Raw genomic sequence first — 25,533 nt, forward strand, 5'->3', positions numbered from 1 at the left:
TTTCTTAGTTTTTAATTTTGAAAAACAAAAAAAAATATTTTCAAAACGGTTATCAAATCAGCCTTATATTTTCTTTTATTTTATGGACATGACAAAGTAGGTATAATATAAAATCATGATGACAAGAAGTCGAGTTCGGGTACTTCTTCAAGTTAACACATCCCTTATTTTTTGGGGACAAACTACCTACTTTCTAGGCGAGACCTTCATATATGGTGGAACTACACTTGTATTTACTTTCCAACCTCTAAATTTATTCAAAGATTGTTTTTATAGTAGACCTAGAAGTTTATAAATTTATTAAAAGTGGATTAAATACTTGCAATAGATTGTTGGAAGATGGATTATTGGATATTTAAATTCGATTTTAGTTAAATTCTATATGTAAATAGGTGATAAATTTTATTGTATAAATGCATTCTTTTATTCATACAGAGTCATTTAAGTACTAATACTTTCATGTAAATTAATTTATTTGATCGTTGCATTTTTTTAATAAAAAATTTGGCATAAAGAAAATGGATCGAAGGACTAGAAGAAAAAAAAAATATGAGGATTCAGATCTCCTATAAAAATGATTTGAAGATCCAAAACAAAAAATAGTGGTATTTGCTAGCATCGACATAATGAAGGTAGTTTATCCATGAAAATATCTAAACCCTTTTGAGGTTTAAAAAAAATTCAAATTTGTTTTATGATTTAGGGTTACTTAGCATAATTGATGCTAAGGACATAAAATATGAAAGACAAAAATACCCTTGAATGAAATTAGGAAAAATAAATATGTTGATGGGTCTTATCATTCTCATTATGAGAAAATCATATCCTTCAACTCAACTATAAATGTTTGTTAACCTTACAATTGAATTTTACATTTTTTGTAGACCTTGGGTTCATTATTAGTTTTATCTACCCCTTAAGCGTAATTATCTTTTATTTTAATTTTAAACTTGTCTCATTAGGAATGATATTTGAAAAACATTGGGTCATGCCATCTCGATATCCAATTATATATTTTTAGTATTACAATGAAAATCGTGTTGTTAATAGGAATCGACATGTATACTCTAATCCTATCTTACAATTATTTTTATGTATTTGAGGTTTCAATATGCATTTTATCATATATTAGAATGATGCAAATGAAAAATTTGGAATAATATTTATAAATTTTTTAAAGCAAAATTTTATAGTGTACCAATTTGGTACCCGAGGTTATAATTTTGATCAATGAAAGTATATAATGAAATATAGGTTGTCGATAATGGTAAAAATAAAAACCAATTTATAAAATAATAATTATAAGTAAATTAAATCAAAATAATGAGATTAGGATGTCGTGGGTCATCTAATTTTGATAAGTACCCCCATCTCAAGGGATAATTTTTAAAACAAATTTGACAATTTCTTGATCATGTCACTTTAAGAAATATATTAAAAGAAAACAAAACAAGTAAAAATATCAAATTAGGAAAATTTTTCAAATTGGTGTATAAAAAACAAATAAAAAACCCTAGCAGTTCATACGGAGGTCGGGCGGCAAAATTTTAAAACTAAAAAGGAAATTCAAACCATGGTTAAATAGGTGGTTGGGTAACCACCAATAAGGTCCTGACAGCTCTTCCACATCTGCCGCCCTGACCATCACGCAACCAACTGTGGTTAAGGGTTGCTATAAATTTGTAGCATCGGGCAGAGATCTAACATCGCAAAGAGTAGAATCAGAAGGCGTCTTGATAAACGCCTTTTCTTCTTTTTTCTTTGTTTTCTCTCCTATTCTCAGCGATTTTCTTCCGTTTTCCCGGAGAAAATGAGAGAGTGCATCTCAATCCACATTGGTCAGGCCGGTATCCAGGTCGGAAATGCCTGCTGGGAGCTTTACTGTCTCGAGCATGGTATTCAGGTATCAATACTGTCACACTCTCCCTAGATTTGTGTTTTAGTTTTACTTAGATCCACGCTTTGTGCGAAATTTCATCGGATCTGTGTTTTTGTTACTGTGAAAGAACATATACATGGAAATGGAATTTCAGATCTGTGTGTTTTGCTTGAGGGAGTGGGATATGTGGCTAAGATTTGTGCATTGTTGCATTTTATGTGTGTACATTTCTTCAAATTGAGGTGATTTTATACATTGAAGGAGCATATTTGTAAAAATCACCGTTTTATACTCTTCATTCGTCGGACCTGTGAGATTTGCAGGAGGAAGTGTAAGATCTGGTGTATGCCGTTTAATTTTTTTGTTTATTTCAGCAAATCTTGTTGTTTACACCTTGAAAGAACATGTACACAGAAATGGATGTGTAGGGGACTTCCTTTTACCAGATCTGTGGGTCTCACTTTAATGTAATGTAAGATCTGGTTGAAAGGAACTGTGCATTTCCCCGAACTGGTTTCTTTTAGATTGATATATGTATTTCTTTTCATATCTTTGGACGACTCATGGGTTCTGCTGCTCTGATTTCTTTGTAGTTCTTTAAATCAGTATGTACATGTTTTGTCAGTATTCAGGGGAAATTAGGTCTAGATCTGATTGTTGATTGAACAGCTATGGTCAACTGGGACGATGGTTTGCTTTTAAAGATATATTTTTGCATGCAAACTAACTTGTGCAGTTCAGGGAATGGCTATTTATTATTTTGTGATTCATTAATAGCACAGTGTAAGCATTTTTGGGATCCATTTTTGTTGTGAATTCTTTAATGGCATAATCATTTTTATGGAATTTTCATTTATTAGTATTGTTGCATAACTAAATTTATGCTTTATTGTTGCAGCCTGATGGCCAAATGCCGAGTGACAAAACTCCTGGTGGGGGCGATGATGCCTTCAACACCTTTTTCAGTGAAACTGGTGCTGGAAAGCATGTCCCTCGTGCTGTGTTTGTTGACCTTGAGCCCACTGTCATTGATGAAGTGAGGACAGGGACTTACCGCCAGCTTTTCCATCCGGAACAGCTTATAAGTGGCAAGGAAGATGCTGCCAATAACTTTGCCCGTGGCCACTACACCAGTAATGATACTCACTTGTTAACTTTTTTCATATCCTTAATATTTTTGGATAGTTTTTTGCTAAAGTATCTGTCTTATGTTTCAGTTGGGAAGGAGATAGTTGATCTATGCTTGGACCGGATCCGAAAACTGGCTGACAATTGTACTGGTCTCCAAGGCTTCCTTGTTTTCAATGCTGTTGGTGGTGGTACTGGCTCTGGGCTTGGTTCACTGCTTTTGGAGCGTCTTTCTGTTGATTATGGCAAGAAATCAAAGCTTGGGTTCACAGTTTATCCCTCTCCCCAGGTTTCCACATCTGTTGTTGAGCCCTACAACAGTGTCCTCTCTACTCACTCCTTGCTAGAGCACACTGATGTTGCTGTGCTTCTTGACAATGAGGCCATCTATGACATCTGCAGGCGCTCCCTTGACATCGAGCGACCAACTTATACCAACCTTAACCGCCTTGTTTCCCAGGTAGCTGCACCACTATTTTTCCCAATTAACACTATTGAGACAGGATCTTGTTGAATTTTGTATCCTAAAGTCTTTTTAATGTGGGTTTCAGGTGATTTCCTCCTTGACAGCATCTCTGAGGTTTGATGGTGCATTGAATGTGGATGTGACTGAATTCCAGACCAATTTGGTCCCGTATCCTAGAATTCACTTCATGCTTTCATCATATGCTCCTGTGATTTCTGCTGAAAAGGCATACCATGAGCAACTTTCAGTAGCTGAAATTACCAACAGTGCTTTTGAGCCCTCTTCTATGATGGCCAAGTGTGACCCCCGTCATGGCAAGTACATGGCCTGCTGCCTGATGTACCGAGGTGATGTTGTTCCTAAGGATGTGAATGCAGCTGTTGCCACTATCAAGACTAAGCGCACTATTCAGTTTGTTGATTGGTGCCCTACTGGATTCAAATGTGGCATCAATTACCAACCTCCAACCGTTGTTCCTGGTGGTGATCTTGCCAAGGTGCAGAGGGCTGTGTGCATGATCTCCAACTCTACCAGTGTGGCAGAAGTGTTCTCCCGCATTGACCACAAGTTTGATCTTATGTATGCCAAGCGTGCTTTTGTGCATTGGTACGTGGGTGAGGGTATGGAGGAAGGAGAATTCTCAGAAGCTCGTGAGGATCTTGCTGCACTTGAGAAGGATTATGAGGAGGTGGGTGCTGAATCAGCTGAGGGGGACGATGATGAGGGAGACGAGTACTAAGTGGGCTTTTATGTGTGATTGGAAGCTTATGTTTTATTTTGCTATGTCTATGTCTTCTGCACTCGACATTGTTTGGTAGGTTCTTCCTATCATCAGTGTGCTATTATCTTTTATGTTTGAGCCTATGTTGAATCGATTAATGATCGACTAAAAAACTATGTTCATGCTATAATATGATATGGTGATGTGTTTTAATGCTCTTTGCTTATGTGTGTTAACAAGAATGCATACCTTCACTGTGAAGGATGGAAAACACATCAGATCCACTGCTCATCTTGTCAAAGAATGTTCTGATGATTTTGACTTGGTATGGTTTGGTCATATATGGACACACATTGGCCTGGCTGGGCATTCAACAAAATATCCATTCTTAGTCTGTATTCGTTTCCACTGCTTGTTAAAACAGAATGTAAAATAGAATTGTAAATGCTTTAAGAAATTAAGAAAAATGATTTCAACAAAATCCTAACTAAAAAATTGTAATTTCAAAATAATAACCTTACAACCTGATATGGATCATGATTCCTTAAACTCTGATATGGGGATCATAATTTTTAAGGTTATATTTCGTTATAGAAAATATTAAGGAAAGGTTAAAAAACGTTTTAAAGGAAATGATTTTCTTTGATTCGATCCTATGAAAAATCTCAAAAATTAAATATAACTAAAATTATTTAAAAACTTATATTTTTTTAAATTATTTAATTTTTATATTATAATATATAAAAATAATTTATTAATTTTAAATTTATTTATTTTTATTTTTCTTTCACTTTTTTTTTTTTGTTCATTTACTTTTCCTCCTGTTTCTTCGCCCCACATTTTCCCTCAGTAAGCAAACATAGGTATACAAAAGGCTTCCCAAGAAGAAGAGACAAATAAATGTGGGGGAAGAAAAAATAAAATGCATGCTTAAAATATGAAAAATTTCAAATTGTTGAGATTTAAATCGCCTGAAATGTCTCATCTCTAAACCGATACACTTTTACATGAGACCCAATCAGTAATATCAATTCATAGGGTACAGATCTGACTTTCTGTCGAAAAGTTGCAACACGAAGAATTTAAAGAGCGGATGACAATGACAACGGGTTCTTGGTTGAAAATATTAAGACGGTTTGTCCTCAATGCCATCTTCTTCAGCAATTACAGGCTCTGCTGCTCTCCTGCATTCCCAATATCCATATCCAGTTACATTAGAGTAATGCATAGTATTATAAATATAATCCAGGTTAGGGGGTAATGGACATGAAGGTTATGTTTGGTTCATGGAAAGTTCTAAGAAAAGAAAATAAACATGTTAAGGAAAGCAATTTTCTCATCTTTGATTGTATTGTACAAAATATCAAAGAAAATAAAATATAATTAAAATTAATAAGAAATTTATGCATTTTTTCCTTGCGTTTTCCCTCACATTTTCTGGGAACCAAACATAGTTGAAAGGAAACTGCTACTTATGAAGTACCTGTAGTTAGAATTGGTAGAGATTGTGAGCTACCTAATGAATTTGGAAACCTCTTCTTGCTATATTTTGCATGTCACTTCTGCTTTTCTGCAGCCTGTTCAGTAAGTCATCAGATAAGAAATCAGAAACAAAGTAAGCGATAAATGAAGCCAGGCATAAGAAAGGTTAGTGACAGAGTAACATATGATCTTCAATAGAAAAGATTTATCCTGGCACAGAAGTGACCATATAACAGCACAAGCACACACAGCATCAGACACCAAATCTTCATGCAAGCTAGCATTCTTAAAAGTGGCATTACATGCAATCAGAGTGCCACTCAACACATAGGTTTGAGATGGTGCTTGAGAAGTTGAGGATAGCTACAGAGAAGGGAAAGAGTGATTCTAGCAAGAGATTTTAGGGTAATATACTTTAGTCTTTGTGACATCTATGTCGAGTGCTTTTAGGATGTTTGGGGGAGTTGGGTTCAATAATTTCATATCAATGCCGATAAAAATAGAGGAACCATTCTTTCCTTTATATGATAATATACAGGAATTATGAAGATCAGAACTAGTATTTGATAAACATAAACAAACATATTACACCAAAATCATGACAAAAGGAACAACAGCAGCAGCAGGGCATAGAGAGAAACTGCCCTGCAGATCCAGTGCCACAAAGCAATATCTTTCCAATTGAAAATGTCAAATTTCATAATTCATAGCTTCCCCCACTCATAGGAAGCTTATTTAAGGAAAGATATTAAAATGGACAAACAAATTTTGCACACCTAACTAACAATATAAAATTGTTGGAGACTTAAAGAGTCAGATTCTAATTGAAGTGCCTTTGGTCTGTAGCAGGTTTTGTTAGTTGCACTTGCCTTAAAAACTCTTTTAAGGAAAATCATTGACTCTGTGATTTGAGTTAAAGCGCTTTTGTTAGTTGCACTTGCCTTAAAAGCTCTTTTAAGGAAAATCATTGAGTCTGTTTGGGAGTGATTTGAGTTAAAGCGCTTTTGTTAGTAGCACTTCCATTAAAAACGCTTTTAAGAAGAATGACTTATGCTATGTTTAGTTCTCAGAAAATATGAGAGAAAAAATAAGTAAAGGAAAATAAAAAATAAATTTAAAGTCAATAAATTATTTTTCTTCAAACTCATGTGGAATAAATATACTTAGCTACCATGAGTTTGAAATTTCATTAAATATTTTCCTTATTTTGAATTAAAGAGGAGGTGAATGAAAATAATAAATGAGAAAGGTAGAGGAAGTATCTATTGAAATTTTAAACTAATGGTGGCTAGGTATATTTAGCCCAAACTTCAAGTGAAGTGAGTGAAATCAATCATTTCTTATATGATTTTTTTTAGTGTTTTTCGCATGTGTTATATATACAAAAAAAAGATTTTTGAAAAAATCACCTATCAAGTAAGAGTGTGTTTGGCAGATTTTAAGAAGTGTTTATACTCCTTTTAACACTTAAAATTTTTTATCTTTCAAACATAAAAAAGGCTAGAAACACTTTCTAGAATCAACTACCAAACACACTCTAACTATACATGAATCACTTCAAGCGATTATCTAGATTTTTAAAAATTATTTTCAAAAGTTTTTTGAGTACCTAATTTCTATAAGAACCGCTTCCAAGCATTTAGAAATGCTTTTTGCCCTCTCAAAATCAGTCCCAAACAGGTTCTTGAACCTAAAAAACACAGCAACTCTTGAGTGGAAACTTAACCAAGCTCATCCTAGCTGCTACTTATATCAGCTCAACAGATCCTACTCCTCACTGTTCTCCGAGACAGTAGACCATATCTATTGGAAATGTAAGAGGATGGAACTTGAATATCTATAGGAAAATGTTAAATGAGCTGTTTTCTTATTACATCATTGGCAAAGGTGAATACAGGGTTGAACATTTACTGCCATGAAACTGATCGACAACCATATGAAAATTTGGTGCATTGTGAGGCAAAACTCAATTATACATTCAAACCCAAAGAAAACAGAAACCTAACTAACATAGGAACAGCAGGAAATAGCACTATCAATAATGGATTCATTCTATGAAAACTGAAATAAAAAGTTCATATAAACCACCCCTTTTTTGATAGGTGTATAAACAACCACCCCTCCTCCCACCAAATCCCAAAAAAAAAGAAAAGAAGTCTCACTCAGACAAAAAGAATATCACAGCACAATTAACTTGATGCACAATGATGCCTACTCTTTTCATTAACATGTTTTCCAGTCTTACCCATTCAATTTGAGATCCAACAGTTACTTCAATCTCACAACCAAGGTGGAATTAAGTTGGCATGCTGTTCCCAGAAAAAAAAAAAAAGGGGAAAACATAAAATCTTCTATGTGGAAACCCACTAACATGATTGGACCTTCTACTTCATGCAATAAGCCCACTAACATGAACTTCCAAAAGCATTCAAAAACCAGGGACAAAAGACCCAGCAGACACACAGTAATAACTAGACCATTCATGTCAAACTTAAGGGGAAGGATAGAGTTTAGAGGAACCAGGAAGCAAATCTTTAAGATCCTAGAGATTAACCAAAAAAAATCGGGAGACAGGTTTTAAGACAACTAAATTAACTGGATAAACTTGCAGCAACTCTATTTAACTTAAGGAAAAAAAATCCAAGACCACAAAAACAAAAATAGAACTTCAGGAGTTAAAAAGAGAGAGCGTAATGTATTATCTCTTGCATGAAGCCTGCACCTTCTATTTTAATTTTATTGATATCAAATAAGATAAAATAATTTATGCCCTTTAAACCAAATCTACTATAGTTGTTCCTCTGTTTGGGTTTTTTTTTTTTTTTAAATAATACTAATTTCTTATACAAATTGCCATAATATGAAAATGTGAAAATATGATGAATCAAATTTAGAACTACAAAAACATTAATAAATATAAAATTACAGAGCTAAAACAAATTTTAAGAAGACGAGGAGAGAAGATAATTTATTGGGAAGGGATGGAGAGATCACTAATGGAAATAATTCCTTTTTGCTTCCCTTTAGTAGAATGAAAAAGGATAAGAAGCATAGTAAGGTTTGGCGGGCAGCTCCTCTTTGCTTATTTTGGATGGTATGGAAGGAAAGAAATAGGATAGTCTTTGAAAATGAGGTCCTATCACTTCAAAGATTGAAAAATTCCTTCATTTGTAATCTCTTATCTTGGGCTAATTCTTCCATAGTTGAAGGCCCCCTTTCTTTGTTTAATTTTGTGGACTGGTTGGGTTCTTGTTGAGGGCTGGTAAGGGTTTGTCTTTTTTGTTTCCGGTTTTTGTAGGTGATGCTTGTATACTCCCTGTATACTCTGGGTCGCCTTTCTTGCCCCCTTATTAATATATTTCTGTGTGTTTATCTATCAAAAAAAAGAAAAAGGAAAAAAGACACAAGGGTATATCTTATAACTAGTTTTATTAGATTAGTTCATATTTTAAAACAGCTCAAACGGTCCATAAACAACAGCTAATTTTAGGTACTCTTGTTCTGATCCCTCCCAAAAGCCTATATATATACTTCAGCAGTTTGGGGCATTATTATGCTAACAAAAAACAACTCTAAAATATATTCCACTTGACCTTGCTAAACTGTCTGTGGCCCAGCACAATTTATTCACTGAATTTTATGGAAATTCAACTCTCTAACAGCTAGTGTAGAAATTGTTGGGAATATCTAATTGCTGCAAACAACATTGGCATTAATGGACATCCATAACCATAATCTAGAAATGCCTTGTGAGACATCTACGAAAGTAGAGATCTCACTGAGTTGAAAATTAAAACCTCACTGTACTTTAGGAAGAAATTTTACAGGAAATGGTCCTTGATGCTATACAGTACACAAATACAAATCTTTAAGTCTGTATGTCTAATTAAAGAAGTACAGAGTCTAAGATTAAAGATTCTTGATATGGTAGATAAAAACAATAGGCGTTTAACTAAAAGAATCTTCCCTAGTCAAATTCCAACAATTTATTCTGAAAATGAACTAAGTTGATGATACAGTAAATGCAATTCCATTGATGGAGAATCAAAACACCAAGTAAACAAATAGAACCATCCCTAAGCAAAAATTCAAACCTTTTGAAGTTTCTTTAAAACAGATTCTTCAAATGATTGATATCCAGCTCCAACCAGATTACTTGAGGGCTCAGGCTCCATGGACCTTGGGGGAAACTCCATAACCACAGCCGGTTCAAGTGGAAGCACAAGTAATGGATTTGAAATATGACCACACACATTTCCAGTAGCAGCCACCTGTTAATCAAACAAACCACTCAGCATGCGGAATAATGCAAAACCCCAACTGTCATAATGAAATGCAGTAAGACAAAATTAACAATCTTAGCGGATACTCACAGCTGCTTCTTTAGAGGCCATCACAACAAGTGCTGAACCTTTCTTCCTGGAACTCTTGAGAACAACATCTTCAACCTCACCAAACTTTGCAAACACCTCCCTCAATCCCTCTGCAGTGTAATCCTCCCCACCCTTCTCCCAAGAGACCTTTAGCACTTTCTCCTTGTTCAAACCACCTCCACCATCAGCTGCACTCTCCTTTCTTGTTCCTGGTGCCTCTTTCCTTGAGCCTGATGCTCCCTTATTTGCATGCATTGCACGTATTCTAGCAATTTCTTCTTTTAGCTTCTTAGTAATTCTTTCCTCTTCTTCTCGGGCTTTAGAAGCTGGGTCAGGAGCATTAGCCGCCCGCTCTCTTTCCTCTAGATCAGAAACCATCCTCCTCCTTTTAACATCATACTGTGCTTGTCGGTGGAACTGCTCACGTTTCACTCGTAGAAGGTCGTCAAACAACTTCCTTGCTTTTTCATCCTTGAGAATCTCATAGGAGGTTTTTAGCTTCTGGAAGTTTGCATGGGCTTGGGGATCATCTGGCCTCTTATCTGGGTGCAACTCCAAAGCCTTCACTCTGTAGGCTTTTGAAATCTCTTTCTCTGATAATTTGGCTCCTTCCTCACCCGATGGTAATCCCAAAACATTGTAATGGTCAACATTCATATCCATTATCTTCTCCTACAAAAAATAAGTTCAAGAAAAATGTTATAGATAATATTGAAAGACACAGATAAATACCCATATTAGGATACCAAATGAAACCACATTAAACAATTATCAGATGTAAGAAAGTCAAAGTTCAGCCCAAAAAAAGAGAAAAATCTTAAATGAAACCAAATTAAACAATTGTCACATATCAGAGACCATTTAACACACAAAAAATTAAATAATTCATAATCATGTTAGTTCACCAATTTTATTTTTTTTTTTAAAAAAAAGGAAAAGGAAAAAGAAAAAGAAAAGAAAAACACAAAATTGCACTGGCATCAACATATGGAGTTCAAACATGAAGATTGGTTTCACTACCAAACAGCCAAGATAAAAAAACAAGGAATGAAAATGCAAATTCATATTTGAAGTTTGTGAAAACTAGAGATAAGTGATTGAAGTGTGGGTTTTGGAGTGAGTTTTATTTTTAAAAATAATGCAACCTTGATTTTCAGCCTTTGTTTCCTATCTGTCTTCTCCAAGAGTGGAAGACATTTCGACCCATATAGAGCTATTTAGTTTGTAAAATATTTTCTCAGATAACATTAAAGTTCAATAATTTTTTTTTCCAGCTTTTATGTGACAGTTAGTGGTAAAGATATGATAATACTAAAAAAATTATTTTTTTATAACCAATCACCACCAGCTACATTTGAGTAATAGTAAAGGTCCAAAAATATTTTTCAAAATAAAGTTAATAAATTAAAAGAATCGATTTAAATCATTGCTTATCTTCTTTTTATAAGTATAATTCACATTTATAAGTATAATTCAAAGAGCTATTTATTTTGTAAAATATTTTCTCAGATAACATTAAAGTCCAATAAATTATTTTTTTTTCCAGCTTTTATGTGACAATTAGTGGTAAAGATATGATAATACTAAAAAAAATTATTTTTTTTATAACCAATCACCACCAGCTACATTTGAGTAATAGTAAAGGTCCAAAAATATTTTTCAAAATAAAGTTAATAAATTAAAAGAATCGATTTAAATCATTGCTTATCTTCTTTTTATAAGTATAATTCACATATCAAAAAAGAAATTTAACACATTACATTCCCTACACTAAAAATTATTAAAATACTGAACAGAAAATTGAAAGAAGAAAAATACCAATAGTAATTCAAATCAATTGGGGAAAAAGTGCAAATGCACAACACAAAAAAAAGAAGATTCAATGCTGCAATAAATATAAATCAATTTAGGTCCATCACATGCCCTTTATAAGCATTCATTGTTAATCTTCTAATAAAACCCAAACCCAAAACTGAAGCCAACTCACTCAAACATCTTCAAACCAGAATCAACTCACTTTTATCCACAGAATATTGGTTTCTACTCTCATAGAATGATTGAAGATAAAATACTCATGTTGAGGACTTCCAAAGTGAAACAAATGAAGAGTTTTTTACTTTTATTTTTATTTTTTTGCAACTCTTCCTTTTCTTCCAAAGGCTTCCATTTACATTGGGATTCATTGGAAGCATTGTAGGTACCATTATTGTTTCCATTGAAAATTAGTGAACATTAATTCAAGCCAAATCGTTTTTTATATATAATATTCCCATATAATTAATTTTATAAAAATTATGGTGGTGTTTGTTATTTGGCTGAATAGAAAAAGTCAAATATTTTGGCTTTTTCTATTCAACCAAAAAACAAACACCACCTATTGCTTGAGCTGTACTCCAGAATGAAATTCTAGAATTCAAAATTTTCAACAATAGCATTGACAAGTTAAAACCTTTCAAAGAGAATAACTAACCCTTTGTTTGCTTTCCAAGAAAATAGAGCAATAAAAAAAAACTTTCATTCATATCTTATTTCTCATCTTTAACTTCCCAAAAAGAAAAAAAAAAGATAAGAAAAAAGAAAACAAAAAAAAGAAAAAAAAAAAAGAAAAAGCCTCTCAGCAGTGTGAATTTAAGTAAAGCCACATTTTTCTGCATTCCCAAATCATCGTTGGTGAAAATTTTACAATTCAAAATTTTAATTACCTTTTTCATATTTTCTCTGCATCTCAACTCAATCTATTTTATCCAAGAAAGATTGCCAAATGGCAAAGACAGTTAATCTAGCAAAAATTTCAGTCTGCGATGTAATCCAAACTTGCAATAGTTCCACTGCTGTTCAAATAGGAACCCTAAAATTCAAAACTTCCAGCAATAGTATTACCTAGTCATAAACCACTCAAGTGCAATCCGGCCACTCAAGTGAAATCCGACCCTCTGTTTGGTTACCAAGAAACTGAGTAAAAATAAAAGAAAACCACATTTCCATTACCATGTTATCTCTCTCACTTCTTTGCTGCCAAAAATCCAGAACAAACAAGAAATTAAAAAAAAAAAAAAACTCAGATAAACTAAATCAAACAGTCATACGAGTTTTAGAGTTTTAGAGGTAGCGTTCAATTGTCTAGATGGTGAAATTTTCTCTTATTTTCTCATCATCCAAACAATTGTATCTAACGAACAAATCGATAGATTGAATTGGGAATAGAGATTGGAACAGTACCTTTAACTCAGAGATCAACGAGACGCAGCGTTTGGAGAAGGGATGACTGAATTCTTGTCTGCAAACAGTGATCGGGGTAGAGATCCACCGAAACGCAGCGTTTGGAGATGGGAAGATTGGATGCTTTTGTGTAAGGGTTAAACACTAAACAGCGACTTCAGTCAAGCAATAATGGGCTGAGTCTGGGCCGGCCCCATTTTTGAACATTAGGCTCCAAGTTGGCTGTAATATGGCTGATTTCTAATACATGTCACAAATCACTTGATCAAAATTTTCTAAAAGTAGATTAAGGCTACGTTTGTTCCATAAAATTTGAGGGAAAATGCAAGGGAAAAAAAATACAAAGGAAAAATAAAAGGAAAGAAAAAGTGAAGGAAAATAAAAAATAGATTAAAAGTTGATAAATTATTTTTTTTGTTACTTCAAACTCATTTTATTTATTTTAACTCATTAATGTAAAGATTAAATAATTTAAAAATACATAAGTTTTTAATTAGTTTTAATTATATTTGATTTTCTTTTATATTTTTCATAGAACAACCTAACATGAAAAAATCATTTTTTTTTATATTTTTTTTATTTCCTTAGTATTTTTCAGGAACCAAACATAACCTAAAGCTAAAGACTGGTTTGGGAATGACTCTAAGAAGTGATTCTAATCTTTCTAGCACTTAGTTTTTTTTTTTTTTTTTTCAAGTGTTAGAAAGGGTAGAAACGCTTCTTAGAATCATTGTGTAACAAGTTCAATCAAGTTCGATTTACCCTTACTTCAGCCTGTTTCATAGTACTTTTTAAAAATATTTCTAACTTTAAAAACACTTAAAACGTTTTAAAGGTAAAAAAATAGGTGTTTAACAATATTTTGAAAAACATTTTTAAAAATTTTGAAAAACACACTTTTCCGGTTCAATGACCGGTTCGATTACGAAAACATTGCTTATTACTATTTTTTAATTTTAAAAAGTAGAAAATAGGAAATGTATCTAATAGATACTAAATTGTTTAATGGAAAACAATTTTTTTTTTACTTTTATTTTAAATTTTAACTTTAAAAAAAAAAATCTTTATATTTATATCACAAAAAACTTAATTCATTATTCCTTTATTTTTCCTTTTATTTTGATCCTCGTGATTAACTTCTTTTTCATTAATACAAATTTCTCATCTTCTTAAACCCGTCAATTGGTAAGGGCGAATGTTAAATGCGTGGTAGAGACATATGATCTTAGGACTTGAAGCTAACTGTCGCAAGTGATGTCCGGCTCCCCGGGGTTGGAAGCCATGAATGGGTCCATGTTTGATAAAAATTGAATTGAAATATATATATATTTTAAATTATATCATTTTGATATAATGAAATAAAATTTAATCAATTTAAAGTTTTGATTTACATATAAGATAAATATAAATAACTAGATAAATTTTACATTTTTATTATTTTTTGGTAAATAATTTAAGAATTATTTACTTTATTTTATTTTTGTAAGTTTAATTTTAGAAAAAAAATAAAGAATTTTACAAATTATAATTTAGATTTACTTAAAAAATGATTAGTATTATAGAAAAACCATTAATAATGAATTTTAAATTCTACTATGTTCAAATAAATATATTAAGAATTATGCACTTTATATTATTGATTTTTTTTTTCATTTCTTTCAGATTTTAATTAATGTATTTTATTTTATTTTTTAAATATTTTTGATGAATGGAATAATTTAATAATATTGTATTATTATGAAATTATTGTATTTCTGTGGGTTTAATGAAAAAAAAAGAATAAAAAAGAAAGATGTTAAACCTATGTAGTTGGTACAAATCTTAAATTTGGATACACCTTTGGTCCCAAAAAATGTTTTGAAAAAAATGATTTTCTTTTTCTACGTGTTATCGTACAAAATATGAAAGCAAATTAAATAAAATTATACATTTTAAAGTTATTTAATTTTTATTTAAAGGAGTTAAAATAAATAAAATAAATTTAAAATAACATATAAAAATAATTTATAAATTTTAAAATATATATTTTATTTTTCTTTTCTTCTTCTTTCTTTCTATTTTTCCTTTCAATATTTTCTTTCCATAACATCTTTTCTCAAATTTCCCACCAACCAAACATATCCTTACTAGAATTGCATCCATTACCTGCCATCCGTCCTGGATTTCCTATTTGTACAATCTGTCCTAGGTTTATCCCAGTCACTTGAAGGATCCAATTTAAGTTCTCGTGAGAACAAAAATGCTTACAGAAAAGACAAGAAAGAGATTGGATTCTAATAGTCATTCTTTAATATTTAAATTAAAAGGATCATCAAGAAAAGTTGGATCATAAAACCCCAACCGGGGATGTAAAATACACTAAATTAAAGCCAAACCAAAGTTTGGGATATTTATACAGGTAAAGAATAAAACATGAACCGAGGGCAGTAGGCAAGAGAAACCTGTACCAGAAGTTTTCAGCAGATGGTGTTTTAATTTACACGGGGTGCTATCTGAGAAATCCTTTCATCTTCCAGAAGTTCATATGGATCGATATACTGGGGTGGCATTATGGGTGTTTTGCTTCCATCATGGACAAAAGTCGGCCCGAAATACTGCCAAAGGAGACCAGAAGGAAAAGGATCAAGTTTCAGTTGTCATAACACCAAAAGCAAAATTGATCTGTAGTCGATATCCATGAGATACCAAGCTCACACACAAATAGAAAAAACAGCAGTGAGATTTGCACATGGCTATGGGGAAAAGTGGATCAACATAGGGCCCAAGTTTTCCTTCAACAGCTATTTGTTTTTGAGTGAAACTCTCTATGAACTTTCAAATAATAAAAGGTTAATGGGATGTATGAACTATGAAATAGCTGCATAACAAAGTCTAATGTAACTATTTAGGGACAAGCAAAACTGAAGCCAAATGACATTGGTTAATGAAGTCAAGGAAAACTGAAGCCAAATAGCATTGAGCAATCAGAAGGAAGCAGAATCACAGCAAGCACAGGTTCTTGTAGCGATGGTATGCATCCAGAAAAAGACATGAATTGTCCAACTACAATAACAAGGTTAAGATATGAAACACACAAGAGTCGAGAAAAGGGAGCTTACAAAGTACAGAGCACAGAAGAATGCAACAGTTATGAGGATCAAAGGTCCAAATCCCAAGAAGAATGTTCCTCCAATTGTTAGCAAAAGTTTAGCCCGTGGAATCAGGCCCTGAAATAAAATGAAACATAGAAAGATGTCAATCAGTTCACAACACCCAACTACAGGAAAAAAACAAGGGGGGAAAAAGGAAGCAAGTTTGTCTCAATAGACGAGATAACCAAATCATACCAGTATCAGAAAAGATATTTCACAGAGAACAAATGCAATAAGCAAGTCATGCGTTACCATTTCATAAAAAAATTCCAAGAATTCAGTTTTTATACCATGAAATACATGGTTCCGCTTAAGGAGTATTAAAGTGCAGGAAGATCAATAAACCAAAAGAAATCTATTAATTACTTAGAAAATGTGTTCACTTGTGTTAAACTAGTTGCAAGTGAAAGCATGTCATAAAATAAATAAATGACCATCACCATAACCTTTCCATGGATTAAACACCTGCCACCTCTGTGTTGAACTAGTTCTTGCTTGTTACCTCCTGTCCTGTACAGTGGATTGCTTGCATGCCATCTTGACCATATAAGATTATGAACAAAACAATTCTAGTTTTAGAGTCCTTCTGTTCGTCCACAAAATTCAATTTAATTATTCCAGGAAATTTAAGAATGGAATTTTTCTTTGCATTATACGAGCTCCTCAATTTCCCATGTCTCCTCCATGTTGTCTTAGTCTACATTCATAGTCATTTAATGTGCTAGAATTTATTCTTGCATGACTTTCTAGGGATCAAAACTGTTAAGAGGACTGTGGTGGGGCAATAATGTATATCATGTTGATTCAAGTTACAACCCTCTAACAAAACCAATCTTTTTTGGTGATTAAATAGTGTCCGACTGCAAATGGCATATGCATTTACAAGGACACACCTTATAGGCATTGAAGCACAAGTGAAGGTAGATGGTAAGGATACTTCTACATTCTGATATGAGTAACCAATTATCAAGGAAGATGTATGAGCACTGGATACTGAATTAATAAAATGAAAAGTAAATATCACCAAATATGGAAGCTAATTTAGTTTTACAAAATGATTTAATTTTTTTTTTTTTTGATAAGTAAGCATAAATTGTAATAAAGGGCAAACCGCCATAAAGCATACAGGAAGTATACAAATGCAGCCACACCCCAAAAAACAACAGAAACAAGCAGCCCCAAACGGCCCTTAATAAGCCGCTAGCCACTCCAAAAAGATTAAAAGCGAAGAGACTCCTCTCCCATGTACAATCTAGCCCAACTCCACAAGTTACAAACAAAATAATTTTTGAGTTTCTGTATGTCTAACGAGCCCCCCCTAATGATGCAGTAATTCAACTAAACTGTAGCACAAATTCAGAGAGTAACATCAATTCAGAAGAAATCTGGATAAGATTGTTGTTCTATATCATGCAAGTTTATGACACAAATTTCTTTCAATAAATCCCTTGATATATTGACAATTTAATAAATAAGGAAAGAAAATGTCTAAACCTCAAGGCCTTCACTGTTCAACGCCATGGAGCGCTCCCTTTGATTAGATAGGTTTGCCTCGAAATCTGTGGAGTATGCATTTCTCTTTGAGAAACCTATATCTTCCTCCAATTTTATCTCCTCCTCTAGTCCATAGGCACCCCTCTTGCTGTCCTCAAGCAGTGAAGTGGGAGTCATGCCCCTTCTCTTTAATTCCTTCATAAACAATGACTCAGGAGGTTCTTCACCTGGAATACAACTATGATATCAGATACAGGGAAAACAGATACATCCTTGAATTAGTTAAAGAAAAAAAACTAGAGACCTGCTTAAGGAATTCCAGATGAAGGCTTAAAGGCATAGCAACAAGCCTAAAAACCAGTACTTCAAGAAAAGCCGAAATAACCAGGCTCTGAAGTATTACAAGATGCTAATATTTCTGAGTTCACTCAGTACAGTTCCAAGACACACTAATGCTCCTGAACTAAATTATTATAGTTCCACAAAACTACCTGAACCAGGACTAAACAATTTTTCGCAACAAAGGCAATGAATCCTATCATCATCCCTTTTAATAAACTGGAGGATACAACTCATGGATGTGTGTGCATGCATTATATTCCAATATTTTTCTAAACTTAACAAGAATGATAAAGGAATACAAAAAATTTCAAAAACCCATAGACAAGCTTGAAAGAAAAATTGTTCTAATGATACATTTTTTATTGAGCAAACTACTGTAAATAAGAGTTTGATAACAGTTATTTTCTGATAGACCCTCAAAATACAAAGGAGAGAGCATTCCATATAGTATAGATAGATTAAACAATTTAGACATAGGATTAAGAACTAAAAAAATAAGGATATCAATCTTATCTTACTAAAAAACCAACATAGCTTCTTTTTATTTTTTATTTTCCAAAGTCCCAGTAATATAAAGCTAACTTAAACTTAGTAAAGATGTCAGCTTTGCATCAGTCTCAGAATATGCATATTATGACATCAAAACCATTTTTTTATCTGAGCATACCTGTTGTATGTGAGAGGCAATACCTATCCTGATTGCCTCAAAATTCAAGACATCTATCCCAACATCACTAATATCTAATCCCTTAACAAACATGAACACATTGGCAATCTACACATTTGAGATATGAACTGAATAATGGTTGCCACACTGTCATTCTCCTGATTTTGCATTTCTCCTTATTAATTTCAGATTTTCCATTATTTTTTTTGATGATTTTGGCTACGGATTTTTTTTCTAAAAAATTTCAGTTTGCAACTCTGCATATCTTGTCAAGCGAGCAACAACCACATAACGAACGTAAACAAAGCAAAAGAACGCAATTACAAGTGTCAAAAGCCAATTTTCCTTTCTTTTCTAGTAGTCAGTTTTCTCGGCAACCAAACAGAGTATTAAAACAAATAAAAAAGGATTTACCATTGCTCTGGTTATCACCTTCCTGAACTCCGCAACAAACCCTAAGCCTTCTCCTGGTGAAAAACGCAGAATTCCGAATCCGTTTCCTGGAATCGAATTCCGAGAAAAGACAGGTGGATTTCCTGGAAATTTTGGATTGGGAAATAGGGAGAGGAGGGAAAGTGGAGGATTTGAGAATCTGAAGAGAAGCCATTGATGATGGCAATCAAGTGGAGAGGAATTTCATGGAACAAGGAAGGTGTGACGAGAAAGCCGAGCGTATTTTAGCGTAGCAAGGTTGTGGATTACTAATGTGCGCGTTGGAGTGAGCCTATACGTGGTTAGAAGTTTCTTTTTGTGGCTGCAAGTTCAGAGAAAAGCGCACTCGGGTGACGTTGCTTTCGTTTTTTGGTTATGGTCTGGATTTTGCCACACCAAACCTTCGTTCACAATTTATTTATAAATAAAATTGATTTCAAATATAAATAAAAATAATTAAAAATACATTTATATTCAGTTTCTCAATCTTTTAAATGCCTGTCTGTTTGGATTGGATTGAATTTTTTTTTCTTTAACAGTCGATAAGAGATTTTATGATTATTTGGCTAATATTGGATGAATTAACTATGCTTTAAATGTATATAATATAGTTGCTTGGAAGAATTCACCATAATTAAATTAATGCACTGCAGATATCCCTAGGTAGAATTTAGGTAGAAAATGTCTCACTTTGATAAGATGGTTGAACAATAATTTTGAAAATATAATTAAATTTTACTAAAATTAATTTAATAAATATTATTGACTTATTTTTTAATAACTTAAAGTGAGGAGTTGGAACTACTTAAATCTTTATCTATTTGTTAGGTATGGTTTGTTGATACACGAGGTATAAGATTTGTGATTTGCTAATATGCTTGGTTCTTAAAAAGTATGAAAGAAAGGATAAAATTATTATGGTCCTATCATGACATTGGAAGGTGTTTTTTGACAAGTATAGAAAAGATATCGTCATTTCATAACATAAATTCAACGATTTAAATTAGGAATATGATAGATATTTAATATTAGTAAAATTATTAATATTATGTTGGATTTTATAAAAGTACTCATGAAAAAGAAAATTATAAAGAAAAATAATTTTCACATGTTTGATTTATTATGAAAATAATTTGTACTATTAATAGCTTGTTTAATCTTTACACATAAAAGAAAAAAAAAAAGTTAAACGAGTTTGAAAAAAACATCTCAAATTAATTTCTTTCTTTCTTTCATGATAAAAACAGATTTTTATTTTTATTATTTAAATGTTTGATGCTAAGAAAAGAAAGGTGAGGAATAAAATGCTAGGAAAAAAGAGAATGGAAAATGTAAAAAGATTATTTTCAAGAAGAAAATTCAATTTTATTTTAATTTTCTATTGACCTTTTTACTTCTATAAACAATCAGACAAGAGATAAGTTTGACCCATTTTTCTTTATTTTTTCTTTTCTTCTCTTTTTCTAATCAATATTCTTTCTCTCAAATTTTCCTAGAAACTATATGTAGATGGTTATGAAGTTTTGAACCTTTTGTTGATAATATGCAAGAAGCAGAGCAAATTGAAAATTTTATGAATGTGAGAAGCCCAAACCTCTGATTTCAGTGGAGAAACATAAGACACAAACCTCCTAGAATTGAACCCAAGAAACCATTAAGTTCAAGAAAAAAATTTCAGTACAAGTAATAGGTCTTCCTACCATAGATCTCAGCATATGTATTTCCACACTGCAATCCTCCTCCTGTGACTCATCTTCCTCTATGGCTTTGCCATTTGATATGTGGATTGTTGAAAAGCAGAGCGGAAGAGATGTATCATCCTAGACAATGGTCTTCACTTGGATTGACTGGAAAGCCTTTGGGGTTGCACAAGATGGAGTGATATCTGAGACCACCAAAACCGTGTCGCCCTCTTCCAATACCCCCTTCATTTTTATGAGATCAATGGTTTTTGTGATGTTAGCTTCCATGTCCTCTGATAATTCAACAAGGAGAGGGGTGACTCCCCATTGCAGATTCATACTCATTCGGGTGCTGTGGTTGTCAGTGAAGGCAAATATGGGAGAGTTTGGACGGTTGCGTGACAAGAGTGATGCCATTTGACCATGCTTTGTGTATACAAAGATGGCATCCACACCAAGGTTGTCGGCTGCAGAGGAAGTGCAGAGTTGAAGGATGTGAAAACAAAGCTATTTTTTGAGCCGATTTTGGAGCAGTAGCATTTAGATAATGAAGTTTTTGAGGTAAAGTGAATTAGTACCCATTTCCACAGCACAATTGCAAATCTGCTCAGCTATCCGGTCGGGCAAAGATACTCCAAGCTGTTGCTGATGCAGTGCACTCTGGCGGTTCTCCTCACGACTCCATAGTTCCATTCTGCTGCTGGCCATCCGCAAGACACAGAGTGCCTTCTGTCCGTATGAGCCAATAGCTGACTCACCAGACAGCATTAAGGCATCAGCATACTGTCGAACAGCTTCAGAAACATCTGCAACCTTATTACATGAAAGCAATATAAAGCCCTCAGATGGATGTCAACAAGTGGGAGAAGAGTTACTCGATTTATCTTTCTTTGCAGAAAGTGACTATAGTAGTACCTCTGCACGGGTTGGTGTTGGATATTCAACCATTGACTCAAGGAGTTGAGAAGCAACTATAACAGGCCTGTTTAGTTGTCTGCAAACATGGGTTATCTTCGCTTGGACTACTGGAATCTGTTCAAGTGGGATCTCAACTCCAAGATCACCACGTGCCACCATGATACCATCAGAAGCTTCTATGATCTCTTCCAAGTGCTGAAGTGACTCCAAGCTCTCAATTTTTGCCAGAACTCCTATAGATCTGTGAAGAAAAACAACATTTCTCCAGTTTCAGATTCAAAGTCAGATGATAACTTGGACGGTTTCACAGATCTTGATCTTCTTGATGTGCTAAATATTAACAGCTACAAGAAAGACGTAGTAACTATTTGAAATTGGATAGCCTGACGTAGAGTTAAAAGAAATGGTACAATGAGAATCCATGACAAGACAGATGTTTCTCTGCTAGTGTTGTTGTGTTTACAGACTGAGAAGCTTTTGGATTTAGCTGTTTGTTCAATTGAAAATAAGATCACGAAAAATCTGTCACGCTTTTAGATAAGACTGATGCCGTCATGGTCACCAAAGAGTTCCCACAGGAAAGACAAACAGAGCTGGTATGCATATTGCTATTTCCTCAGAGGTGGTTTCTGAAAAATGAACAAGCACTAGCTTTCCATCAGACTCAACAAGCATAGAATTCTTATCAGAAGTGTATCTGTACTCTTCTGGTGTCAGAACAGAAGTGACAGGAGATTTCCAATATACTTTCCCAAGTCTAGTTTCATAAAACACTAATTGAAGCCTTCCTAGATGAGGGGAAACCTAACAAGCAAAGCAGGAACGAGGGGAACGATCAACAAATAGAAAAACTAGTCCCAATCTCCCGACTTTAGTAAGATTGCTTGTACAAAACTTTCAAATAAACCACTAAAATACTCATATTTTATTCACTAATAAGTGCAGACTCTGCATTGACCCATTTCAAGACTAATCTAACAAAATATGCTGTTCCAATGGGAACTCCTAATTTACTCACGAGTGGGACATCTATATGTATATATATATACATAGAGACAGAGATGTCCAGCCCTAAGATCTGGCTGTGGTATAAATCATCACAAGTGCACTGTTGACCTCATTGATTGCATTGGAAGAGCTATAGATCGATCACCTCTAAAGGAGTACAAACTGTTGAGATATCCAACTGAAACACTACTAATCGATTGAGTTATATTGTTGAGAAGAAGAAAACTGTAGTATACACAGAAAATGTGGTTTCTTACTTGGATGATTTGTTGGAGAGGTAGCTCTTGAGTTGCTTGATGGCATTGGCATCCTTTACAAATGACATTGCAATGAAATCAACACCTTCAGAAATTCCAAACTCGATATCAGCCCAGTCCTGTAGATCATGCAATCCCAATATAAATATGATCACAAGAAGGTATAGTTGGTGACACTCCATTATGTCACCATCTTTCACATCTATCTACAAAATTATAGAAATTGTCTTATTATAAGAAACAGAAATACTTAACAATGAATCCTTTATTTACTCAAGAGCACACAACGTTGCTTAAAAGCTTGTCAGTAGCACTAACATACTACTTCTATTGTCTCCAGAAGCTTCCCACCGTCTACTTACACCTTTTTCTAAATCTATACAAAAAATTTCGAGAAAAAGCCTTAAAATAATCCCTTTGGAGAAGAATCAATTTCAATATGTTTATCATAAAATGGATTCTTATTATTTCTAAAAGAGTGCATTATGACAAATTTTCAAGAAAACCTAAAAGTTATAAAAATAAACTGAGAAAAGATATGTACAACATCAGATTTTTCTGATACAAAACCAACAAAAACAAAAGAACAAAATATATATATGAAGCCAACATTGGCTTTCCCTTTTGAAACTTTGACTTCTCCAAAGAACTATGCAAGCATTAATCTTTGTACATACAAATCTTCTCAAGTATTTTCCCCTTAAGCTCAAAGGATTTAATCCAAGGCATGCACTTTATGAATCCATCACAAAAGATTTTAAAGACACTAGTGTATAGCAATACAAGCCACAAATCTAAATCAAAATGTAACAAACAACATTTGAAAACTACCTTGGTTGATATGGTGGGAAGCTCATAATTTTTCTCCACCAGCTTTCCATCTCTCCAAAAGCTCAACTTGGCACGAGGTAGGAGAAGACCAGGATCTGTGCACTTACAACGCAAATCATTTCCGATCTTTTCGATTACTTCAAAGCTTGCCATTCCACCGTCAATAACAACTTCATCACCCACTGTAATACCTGCAGGTCGTTTATAGAGTCAGATAAAATTTTTGCCTTTGCATTAACAAGAAAGCAATTCTTCTCTCAACCAGTCAATTAGCCCTAGTCCTCGTACCTTCGGAAAATCCTTCATAGTTTGCTTGAACAGTGAATGGACGAGAACCCTCAAATTTTTGAGTGGTGAACAACCAGATCGACTCATTCTGTTGTCCCAAGAGGAATCATGTACCATCAAGATTGCAAAAATTTTAACAAGTAATCATCGCCAACAAACAAAGATGGATTCCATACCCAATTTTGCCATTAAATCACTAGCTACTTCAAAAATTTCCAGACTATAAAAACCAAACTAATAGGTGGATATTAGTCTTTTTACCTCGGCTTTGACAGAGAAAGGAGCCCCATGATCAACCACATGGATCTGACCGCCCTCAGTATCAATCATCACTGAAACACAATACCCCTTTTCCTCGTTCAACCTCTTGATCTTCCTAATCACATCCCGATGCCACTCCCAGGTGTTATGGCACATATTAAGCCTCGCAACATTCATCCCGCTCGACGCCAAGTTCTCCAAATCCTCCAACAAGCAACACGCAGGCCCGATTGTGCACACCAGCTTGGTCTTCCTCATCCCTAAAAACCCCTTCTCCCTCAACTCCCCCTCCGAAACCACATCAAACCCCAAATTCCCATCAACGCTATTAGGCAACTGAGAACTCTTCACCTCCTCCAAACCCACTTGCATCGTTGCCCGAACTCCAAGCTTTATGCCAGAACGAACACCACTAGTACGAAAACAAACACCAGAAACCAGATTTCCCAAACCAGTACCTGGGCTCTTCCCAATGATCCCTTGCATAAACACCCTTGAATTGGATACGACCGCCATGGATTTTTGGATGTGGAACTTGAGATTAGACCTTTGGAGTTGAATCAGGAAATGGTGGTGATAAAACGGTGAAAAATGCTGGATGGGTGGATTTTTGTTAATTGTGATGGAATTCTCCGTAGATTTTTGGATTTTGTCAACGGCATCGGAGTTTTCGAGAAGGGTTAGGGTTTTGAGGGGAGTGAATAGTCCATGGAAGTGGCTTGGGGTTCAACCACTCTGGTGTGGCCAATAAATAATTTAAAATGTGAAAGTACACATGAAAAAGGGCGGGCATACAGCTGCCGAAATTTAACGGTCAACTAAATTTTCCTGGCGTAGGGTTTGCTAACGTGACCCGGGAGTCAGAGGACCCACTGCCTCTTATCCCCAAATTCCTGACTTGTGGGGACTGTACGGCGCTGTGGCGTGTTTGGTGTGATAGGTGCGAGGCAATTT

At 33.9% G+C, this 25,533-nt stretch overlaps 4 protein-coding genes across 8 annotated transcripts; 1 reads left to right on the forward strand and 3 right to left on the reverse strand.

The window, feature by feature from the left end:
• The first annotated feature begins 1,697 nt into the window (after positions 1-1,697).
• LOC117911217 (tubulin alpha chain) lies at positions 1,698-4,412 on the forward strand. The gene is made up of 4 exons (XM_034825485.1): positions 1,698-1,903; positions 2,778-3,012; positions 3,097-3,467; positions 3,559-4,412. The coding sequence occupies exons 1-4, from the start codon at positions 1,811-1,813 to the stop codon at positions 4,210-4,212; spliced, it is 1,353 nt and encodes a 450-aa protein (XP_034681376.1). The 5' UTR covers positions 1,698-1,810; the 3' UTR covers positions 4,213-4,412.
• Positions 4,413-5,100: 688 nt separating this feature from the next.
• On the reverse strand, positions 5,101-13,418 carry LOC117908778 (dnaJ homolog subfamily C member 17). Of its 4 annotated transcripts, none has more exons than XR_004650254.1 (6): positions 13,269-13,418; positions 12,930-13,001; positions 10,050-10,721; positions 9,771-9,947; positions 5,678-5,771; positions 5,101-5,378 (listed from the first exon to the last, which is right to left on the reverse strand). XR_004650254.1 is itself a non-coding variant. In XM_034822522.1 (5 exons), exons 2-4 carry the CDS (start codon positions 10,710-10,712, stop codon positions 5,751-5,753), a joined length of 861 nt encoding a protein of 286 aa, XP_034678413.1. In that variant the 5' UTR covers positions 10,713-10,721; positions 13,269-13,418; the 3' UTR covers positions 5,101-5,378; positions 5,711-5,750. The 4 variants fall into 4 exon arrangements, 1 of the variants encoding a protein (XP_034678413.1); XR_004650253.1 differs by having other exon boundaries at positions 12,930-13,061; XR_004650252.1 differs by lacking the exon at positions 12,930-13,001 and having other exon boundaries at positions 13,269-13,417.
• A 2,143-nt stretch (positions 13,419-15,561) lies between these two features.
• Positions 15,562-19,652, reverse strand: LOC117909792. 2 transcript variants are annotated; one of them, XM_034823849.1, is made up of 4 exons: positions 19,335-19,652; positions 17,894-18,120; positions 16,367-16,474; positions 15,562-15,862 (listed from the first exon to the last, which is right to left on the reverse strand). In XM_034823849.1, exons 1-4 carry the CDS (start codon positions 19,507-19,509, stop codon positions 15,740-15,742), a joined length of 633 nt encoding a protein of 210 aa, XP_034679740.1. In that variant the 5' UTR covers positions 19,510-19,652; the 3' UTR covers positions 15,562-15,739. The 2 variants fall into 2 exon arrangements, with proteins under 2 accessions (XP_034679740.1, XP_034679732.1); XM_034823841.1 differs by having other exon boundaries at positions 19,317-19,649.
• A 1,237-nt stretch (positions 19,653-20,889) lies between these two features.
• LOC117911860 (pyruvate kinase isozyme A, chloroplastic-like) lies at positions 20,890-25,315 on the reverse strand. The gene is made up of 7 exons (XM_034826284.1): positions 24,580-25,315; positions 24,319-24,406; positions 24,031-24,221; positions 23,200-23,318; positions 21,932-22,175; positions 21,595-21,829; positions 20,890-21,483 (listed from the first exon to the last, which is right to left on the reverse strand). Exons 1-7 carry the CDS (start codon positions 25,093-25,095, stop codon positions 21,155-21,157), a joined length of 1,722 nt encoding a protein of 573 aa, XP_034682175.1. The 5' UTR covers positions 25,096-25,315; the 3' UTR covers positions 20,890-21,154.
• Positions 25,316-25,533: the final 218 nt, after the last annotated feature.

The sequence above is a fragment of the Vitis riparia genome, chromosome 3, assembly GCF_004353265.1.
Source record: "Vitis riparia cultivar Riparia Gloire de Montpellier isolate 1030 chromosome 3, EGFV_Vit.rip_1.0, whole genome shotgun sequence".
Classification (NCBI taxonomy): domain Eukaryota; kingdom Viridiplantae; phylum Streptophyta; class Magnoliopsida; order Vitales; family Vitaceae; genus Vitis; species Vitis riparia.

Excerpts from the sequence above, each read along its gene's own strand:
- LOC117911217 (XM_034825485.1), top strand. The coding sequence starts at position 1,811 with ATGAGAGAGTGCATCTCAATCCACATTGGTCAGGCCGGTATCCAGGTC. Across the intron at positions 1,904-2,777 it reads GTCTCGAGCATGGTATTCAG|CCTGATGGCCAAATGCCGAG; the intron begins GTATCAATACTG and ends TTATTGTTGCAG. Across the intron at positions 3,468-3,558 it reads TTAACCGCCTTGTTTCCCAG|GTGATTTCCTCCTTGACAGC; the intron begins GTAGCTGCACCA and ends TGTGGGTTTCAG.
- LOC117908778 (XM_034822522.1), bottom strand. The coding sequence starts at position 10,712 with ATGGATATGAATGTTGACCATTACAATGTTTTGGGATTACCATCGGGT. Across the intron at positions 9,948-10,049 it reads TGGCCTCTAAAGAAGCAGCT|GTGGCTGCTACTGGAAATGT; the intron begins GTGAGTATCCGC and ends TTTGATTAACAG. Across the intron at positions 5,772-9,770 it reads TTTTAAAGAAACTTCAAAAG|GCTGCAGAAAAGCAGAAGTG; the intron begins GTTTGAATTTTT and ends CTTACTGAACAG.
- LOC117909792 (XM_034823841.1), bottom strand. The coding sequence starts at position 19,509 with ATGGCTTCTCTTCAGATTCTCAAATCCTCCACTTTCCCTCCTCTCCCT. Across the intron at positions 18,121-19,316 it reads AGGTGATAACCAGAGCAATG|GTGAAGAACCTCCTGAGTCA; the intron begins GTAAATCCTTTT and ends GTTGTATTCCAG. Across the intron at positions 15,863-16,366 it reads TCTTCTGTGCTCTGTACTTT|TATTTCGGGCCGACTTTTGT; the intron begins GTAAGCTCCCTT and ends CTCCTTTGGCAG.
- LOC117911860 (XM_034826284.1), bottom strand. The coding sequence starts at position 25,095 with ATGGCGGTCGTATCCAATTCAAGGGTGTTTATGCAAGGGATCATTGGG. Across the intron at positions 24,407-24,579 it reads CTTTCTCTGTCAAAGCCGAG|AATGAGTCGATCTGGTTGTT; the intron begins GTAAAAAGACTA and ends TTGGGACAACAG. Across the intron at positions 21,830-21,931 it reads CAACACCAACCCGTGCAGAG|GTTGCAGATGTTTCTGAAGC; the intron begins GTACTACTATAG and ends TCATGTAATAAG.